The sequence below is a fragment of the Aulostomus chinensis genome, chromosome 15, assembly GCF_037954235.1.
Source record: "Aulostomus chinensis isolate RoL2024-O1b breed Wild chromosome 15, RoL_Achi_v1.0, whole genome shotgun sequence".
In the NCBI taxonomy this organism is placed as follows: domain Eukaryota; kingdom Metazoa; phylum Chordata; class Actinopteri; order Syngnathiformes; family Aulostomidae; genus Aulostomus; species Aulostomus chinensis.
In genome coordinates, this window is record NC_141334.1 from 17929202 (window position 1) to 17936870 (window position 7669).

The 7669-nt window shown below is 45.0% G+C and overlaps 1 protein-coding gene across 3 annotated transcripts; it reads left to right on the forward strand.

Moving 5' to 3' along the window:
• The first annotated feature begins 67 nt into the window (after positions 1 to 67).
• On the forward strand, positions 68 to 3574 carry LOC147249021 (uncharacterized). Of its 3 annotated transcripts, none has more exons than XR_015119561.1 (3): positions 69 to 795; positions 907 to 3070; positions 3254 to 3572. XR_015119561.1 is itself a non-coding variant. In XM_086227209.1 (3 exons), exons 1-3 carry the CDS (start codon positions 412 to 414, stop codon positions 2965 to 2967), a joined length of 2250 nt encoding a protein of 749 aa, XP_086083335.1. In that variant the 5' UTR covers positions 84 to 411; the 3' UTR covers positions 2968 to 3571. The 3 variants fall into 3 exon arrangements, 2 of the variants coding, with proteins under 2 accessions (XP_086083334.1, XP_086083335.1); XM_086227209.1 differs by having other exon boundaries at positions 84 to 795; positions 907 to 1401; positions 1597 to 3571; XM_086227208.1 differs by having other exon boundaries at positions 68 to 795; positions 907 to 3574.
• Positions 3575 to 7669: the final 4095 nt, after the last annotated feature.

Sequence of the window (7669 nt, forward strand, 5' to 3'; positions counted from 1 at the left end):
ATGGTGTCACACAGTTGGGACAGGGAAAAATGAATGAGCCTGGATCTGCACTCCAGGGTCGAGGACGTCAGAGACCGAAGAGAAACTTTACTGGCGTTTATCAAAACCATCAGAGGATCAAGAGAGAGAAAAAGGGACCAAAAAAAGTAAATCAGTTACTGCTTCAACTCCGTTATTTAAAACGCTGCATTACTTCACCAAAACGGTGAGACATCTGTGTCAGAATTTGCTGACTCATCACTGGCAGTGATTTGTCAGTGAAGAAAAATGACAGACGACATCACAGACTGACTTGGCAGGTGACAGCAAAACCTCTGATGTTGTGATGTCATGTATGAGACAACGGATCCAGAAATGCAGGATCAACAGTTCCTCACACAACTTTGAAGGCAACTGATTCAAAGTTTCAACATGTCCAAAGGCAGCAAGAAGAGAGGACCTGGAGGTCCCAATAAAGAATTACTTGATAGGCTGTTTCGTGTTTCAGGTTCAAAAGCCAACACTTCCACTCGACCTGAGAATGAGAATTCCACAAGGTCCACAAAACCTGAGAGCCACGTGAAACAGAAGGTCTTCAAAAGCCTTAAGAAACAGCCTCAGGAAGACAAGTCAGCCAGCGCTGACAGGCCAGGCCTCAAGGACAAGGCTCAAGGCCTGGGAGAACATGTGGGTCCATTAAGCCACACCCACCAGCAACCCACCCCTGACAGAGGGAAGAAAACCGAAGAGGTTTTTGCTGGACAACAGCAGACAATCAAGCCTCAGCTGAAGAATCTGACAGTGAAGCAGTGCCCGGTAATTACTGACCCATACACACACACACACACACACACACACACACACACACAAAGAATACAGTTCTTTTTATGTTATTACTGTTAACTTACATTATTTAATTCATTTCAGGATACTGCATTAAATGGCTTCCAGCTGAGCAGCAACAAGCCTGCTATGAAGGACAAGAACAAAGGATCTGAAAGTCTATCATCCTTAGATGAGTTTGTTCATAATTTGTTTAAGGATGATGAAAAAATAGCAGAACCAGGAAACGGAAAATGGAGTCAGGGTGGCTCAGAGAAGACCCTGACAAACGACAACCCCACAACTGGACCTGGTCAGTCCCCTGCAACCCCTGCAGGGATCCTTCCCCGCCGGAAGACTGTCAGATTTAAGATGGATGATGACAGTGTGTTCAGCCAAGACAAAGAACCAAGACCCAGCACCTCCACTCGATCCCTCAACAAAAGAGACCGACTGGAAGAATTCCTTGCCAGCGATGCCAGAGAGTTCCTCCAGGAGACCTCCACACACACGGCCAAACAAACAAAGCCAGAGGTCTCCAGAGGACAAGTGAGAGAGGACGGAGAAGACAAGCTGAATCTGCCAGGGCAGCTGCGCCCGGTAATTCTGACCCATTTACACCCCCATGTTAGCAGACAGACAAAGATACCTGGAGAAAAAGCAACATCCTATTTGTTCTCGCTAACATCTCGTTTATTGAAGTGTACTTTAAGTGAAATATACTCGTTACAAATAATATTTATGCAGTCTGTTCAAGCAGTGAGTGTTTATTGTCCTTCTTTAACTTATTTTCAGAATACTGGACGAAGTGGCTTCCAGATGAGCCCCAACAAGCCTGCTACGAACAACCAGAAGGGATCTGAAAGTCTGACAGCTTCAGATGAGTTCATTCATAGTTTATTTAAGGATGAAGAAAAACTGCCAGGAAAATGGAGTCAGGGTGGCTCAGAGAAGACTCTGTCAAATGACAACCCTACAAGTGGACCTGGTCAGTCCCCTGCTACCCCTGCAGGGATCGTTCCCTGCCGGAAGACTGTCGGCCAAGACAAAGCACCAAGACACAACACCTCTACTCGATCCCGCAATACAAGACACCGGCTGGAAGAATTCCTTGCCAGCGATGCCGGAGAGTTCCTCCAGGAGACCTCCACACACACGGCCAAACAAACAAAGCCTCTTCCTTTCCTCAACAACCACCAACAACCCAGCCCAACCAATCACGCCTCTCCTGCCACAGGAAAGAACGCCCAGGGAGCAGTTCCAGGACAAAGCTGTTTCAATCTGCAGCAGCTGTTAGAACAACAGCAGCTGATGCAGTCGAAGCTCACGGAACTGACTGAACAGCGACAAGTGGATCAGGCTCGTATCCTCCAGCTGGAGGAACTGGTAAAAGCTCTGCAACTGGAGCGAGACCAGAGCCAGACGTTGCTCCAGAGTGTCCAGCAGCAGCATAGAAAGGACGTAGAAGTCTTGGAAATGACACACAAGGCTAATGTGAAGTGTCTTGAGGAGTCGGCAGCCCAGAGCAACACACAACTGCGTGAGACCTGCAACGATGTCTCCGCCCAGTTGGAAAAAGTGAAAGCTCAGCTGTGTGAAAGTGAGCAGCAGCTTGGAGAAGTGACAGCAGAGTACAGGACAGTGATGCAAGACTGGGCAGAGGAGAAGAGGAAGCTGGCAGAAGACTGGAAGAACTTCCATGCCAAGGAAAAGGAAAGACGTCAGAAGGCTGAACAAGAGGCCAGCAGAGTGGCACAGGAACAAGAGGGACTGAGGCGTCGTGCTGAAGAGCTGAGAGAGAAGGAGATGGTTGTGGCACAGGAGAGAGAGACTCTGAAGCAACAGAGAGAGGAGCTGGACAGAGAGAAAGAGAGCGTGACAAACATGGCCCTGGAGGTCATGAAAAAAGCCAAGGAGGGGGAGAAACTTAGCCAGGAGGCTGCTGAAATGTATCAGCACGGAGAAGCGCGGCTGAAGGAAGCCGAACGTGCTGAGGCAGCATCTGCGTTGAGGCTGGCACAAATCCAGGCTCGACAAGAGCAAGAGAGGATGAAGGTGAAACCCTCTGCTCACAGGAAACAGTTGCTCGACCTGAAGAAGGAGATCGAGCTTCTGAAAAGTTCCAGCCATGTCCCAAGTCTCAGGAAACCCAGGACCCTGTTTTAGCTGTGAGAGCTTTGGCTCAACACCTGCAGCAGGCTCAAGGGTCCTGGTCTGGGAGGCAGCTCAGAGAGACGGACATGGAAAACCTCTTCACTAAAAGGACCAGGTAAGAGATTTTAGGGCTGGACCTGTGAAAGTTTGAATATGTCTGAATGAATAATCTACCTAATTTCCCCCTTTTGGACTGGACTGCTGAGATGTGTATGTGACAACCAGAACAGATCCAGTCTATTATCATTATTAGAAGGTTGTCTTCATGAATTTCCATTGTATTTCATTTCTAAAAAAGGAAGCACCAGTGATGGAGGACTTTCACCAGGCCTTTGTGGAGCTGAGCCCAGCAGACACCTCTTCCTGGGGCTCACAGTCCAACCCAGGATACCAAAGATGGAGGGAGACAACACCTGGCCTGACCTGGCCACATATGAGGGGAACGAAGGGGAGGGGACAAAGTCAGGGCCCCATTTTCTTCATCTTTGACCAGAAGGACAACATGGAACTTTTCATTTGGTGTCCGATGTCCATTAATAGTTCAGTGTTTGTGAATGTATGTGAATTTTGTAAATTGTTATTTATAAAAAAAAAAACCCTGATATTCATCATTTTGTATTGGATTGTTTAATTATAAAGGAGTCATGATGTAATTCCTGTTTTCTACCTTCAAACATATGGAAGTGGGTGGTGTTTGTTGCTCTGTGCCCCCCAACTGAGGACTCCATTGTCCTAGTGGGGGACTTCAATACTGACGTGGCCAATGACGGAGTGACCTGGAGAGGCATAATTAAGAGGAACATCAGGCCTGACCTAAACCAAGTGGTGTTAAGTTGTTGTACTTCTGTGCGAGTCACAGTTTGTTCAACACCATGTTCGAACACAAGGATCTCCATTGGTGTGTCCACTCTGGCCCTGGGGTGATTAGTTCACACTGATGGGGTTGATTGGTTGGCAGGTACCACGGTGGAACACTCTGGAGCAACGACTCTGGAGGTTTAACTAGGCTTGCCTGTATGATGAGTCAGAAATTAAGGAGAATTTCATCGAATTTAGATACAGCAAAGCTGCATAAATGTCAGATGGAAAAAAATTCTATGACGAAATGAAATTAGAATTTTGTTAAATTGAAATGTTGTAATTCACACTGTTAATAGCTCTCTGTTTTCTAATCATGAACAGGTAAGTGGTTCGGTAGGTTGTTTTTTCCAGAGCCAAAATGGGAATCTACAAATACTCGCTTTGTCCCCAGATCTTAAAATCTAATAGCTGTCTCCCAGTGTTAATGGAAACAAAAAAATGGCCCTCATAAAAACTGTCTAATTTTGCTAAAATATTTCTCCAATTGACCGACAAAGAGCAAAACAAGGGTCAGGGTGTTGGTTCAGCATTTCTAAGGTGGTCCAAGCAGGTTGAGAAGCCATGTTGATCACCATTTTTCTACTGGACAGCTAAGCTAACGTTCTCTAACTTCGCTAGCTAAAGTTAGAATCTTTAGCCTCTGACAGGTTTCTGTTGCTATTGTTAGTGTGAAAACATTATGGAATATTTTCCAATGAGTAGGACCACATGAATTATCTCTAATTACTGCTATTCCAAATCTGACCCTATGTGGTTTGTTGTGTTGTAGAGTAGCAAATGTCAGCAAAACACCGACTGACTAGAATGTATAGATGTTGTCATTTGAATCCTCAAAAAAAGGTCAAACTAGGCAACTGGACTCGTGAAGACGTTTTGCCTCTCATCCAAGAAGCTTCTTCAGTTCTAAAATTCTGGTGGGAAGTATCAGGTATAAAACCACCCCAGGAGGAGTGGTGGCAATTGAGCCTTTAATTTCTGTTTTTAAAGATTTATTATGATGTTCCCCCATTTCAAAAAATAATGTATTTGTGAGGACTTGAGGGTCTACACACTGGTCAGAGAACTATAAGATATGGCAAAAATATCATGGCGAAGACATGGGGGGGCGGGGCATTCAGCATAGTATCGCGATATTTTACGTGACGACGCTGTGTCGATACAGGTAAGTATGGATCTTTTATCATTATTATTAAAAAAACGTTTCAATGCTGGACATAACATCAATTATTCAGTCAACTACATGCTGCTGCTGTCTTCATATGGGAAGGGGGGGGGGGGTTGAAGTCGAAGGGCGGAAGGGGAGAAGAAAACATTCATGCCTTAAATTGTTGTGGAAAACGAAGGCTTCGGCTACATGCTAAAGACGCTAGAGCCCTGCTCTGTGACTCCGTCCCAGCGCGATGTCACCGTAGGCCGTGTGGCCATTTCCACAACACCAAAAAGGAGGACACTTTGCGGCATTTAGTGAGAAAAGAAAAATCGCAACATACAACTCTAGTGTACTACCCACTACAATATAATTTACAATACCACAGTGATTCTGAGGTACGCTGTTCATCACAAGACAATTTTATCTAACATATATCATGATGTATGTCTGTGTGTAAGTGAAAGGTGAAAGGTCTTTGTTCACACTATTTGAATTTATTCAATACATTCATCATTCAAAGTGCAGTGCCAGAACAGCAGAACATGTATGGTCTGAAATGTGCAAATAATAAATTTACATAAAAATAAATAAATGTTAAAAAAAATACATTCCAGTTCTTAAATAAGTAAAAATCCTCAAGTGCACATGTTTTGAAAGCATATTTGGCATTAAATTGACATAAAAAATAAATTAATTAATGCAAAAAATACACATCCCAGGTCTTAACAACCATAAAGAACATTTGTTTTATGTAAACAACAAAAGACTGAGAAAAAACACCATGTAACAGGTGAATATCGACCTGAAAAATGTGTAAAAAAATGTAACATATTTGTGTTTATGTATGTGTGAGTGCAGCAGTCCACCTGTATTTTAACTGATTTGTCCTCAGTATCCTGTTCTCAGTTTCCTGTTCTTTATTATGGCCTCAGCCCTCAGCAAAATCCACCTTCAGCTGCTGCAGCAGCTCAGGAGACAACAGCACCTTCAGGTTCATCATAGCCAAGCCTGCACTGCAACTAAAACCATAGCAAAAATACTGTTATCAACCTTCAAAAATCTGTATTGTTTTAAATCTAGTACATATTCATTTCATAAAGCCCATGCAGAAGTTCCTTTCTTAACTATAAAGCCCATGCATAGAATCAAAATGTTGCATTACAAGTGTTAAGTGTATATTTGTTTAATTAAATATAGTACACAAGTAACAAACAAAAGATGATAATATTGTACTCACCAAATAATTGATCCTCTATCTGAAATACTTCTGGCCTTTTCTGGCAGCATCCAAGAGTTTTTTGTTTCCAATGAACTTCTGGTACATGCTTGTGCAGGGAAAGGTGAAGTTGACACAAACTTGGAGCTCTGCTTTAACGCTGTCCACATCCAGACGATTCCTCTCGTTTCTCCATGCAGATGCCATCATTGAGAAGACTCGTTCTGTGTGTGCGTTGCTGCATGGGATGGAGAAAATGTAGGAGCTGACCTTCCTGAGATTCACAAGTGGTCCATCTGCTTTGGAAAACAGTTTCAGATACCGCTCCAGCACGTGTGCTGACGTCCACATCACAGCGACACATCAGATCGTCTTTGCTACTTTTGCTTATGAATGTAAGCTCCTTTGACCATTCCGCGTTGAATGAGGTCCGTCTTTTCGGCGTGCTAACATTTAGAAACAAGACGACATAGCGGCTAACACATGGGAACAGGGGGCGGCTTGTTTACATTTTCAACCAATGAGAAATCAGGGAATTGAGTGACACCGCTTTTAGCCAATCATATTTTAAACCAATCACTGAAAGTCTTACATCATTGGATGATTTGCAGCGTTTCCTTCAAGTGCAACTCCAAAAAGGAGGACAAATAAGCGTCCGGCTTGAGGCTGCACAGGACGCCGGACAAGGCATTTAAATTCCGGACTGTCCGGCCTAAATCCGGACGTATGGCCACCCTATGTCACCGACACACCGCTTCCCAAACTGCACAGAGAAGTTAAGATTGAGGTTCAGGAGACTTCACGAACAGCACAAAGAGTTGCATGAACGTGTGATGCGTGGACGTCGCGGGCAGTTGATTCACACGTGACTTTAACCGCACATCTTATCACGGAGGATTGGAGAAACGAGCCGCACATAAAAGTCACACTGGCGCAAACATCGTAAACCTGCTTCCAAAAGCGGCACACAAGTGGGGGATTGCGGAAAAAACTTTGTAGTTGAGGCAGACAACGGGTCCAACATGATCGTTGTCATGCAGTCAGCAGGATACCTGCATGTGAAGTTCTTCGCTCACTCCTTCACCTTGGCCTCTCAAGGGGCGACAAACCTGTCAGCCGCAGCCGGGCTTCCAGGGAGACTGCGTCGCAGCACTGGCTCTTCTCGACAGACGCACGGTGGCAAACCACTCTGGAGAGAATCAGAAAAAGAAGTGGGAAGTGCCTGTAGATGAGCTCAAGACTGATGGCAGCACGCGATGGAACAGAGCTGATGAAAGGCTCCAGCGGTTCCTCGACCAACAGCCCGTCATACGTGCAGCAGCCATCCCCCAATGTGAGGAACAACAGCACGGATCAATTTGCCCTGAATGACACGGACATTGGGAATGCCGGGCCTTGAAGTCCATGGAAGTGGCCGACCGTTCCTGTCCACAGAGGAAATCTGGTTGCTGAGGCTGGAACCCTTCAGGCAAACAAACGTTTAAAAA

Excerpts from the sequence above, each read along its gene's own strand:
- LOC147249021 (XM_086227208.1), top strand. The coding sequence starts at position 412 with ATGTCCAAAGGCAGCAAGAAGAGAGGACCTGGAGGTCCCAATAAAGAA. Across the intron at positions 796-906 it reads TGACAGTGAAGCAGTGCCCG|GATACTGCATTAAATGGCTT; the intron begins GTAATTACTGAC and ends AATTCATTTCAG.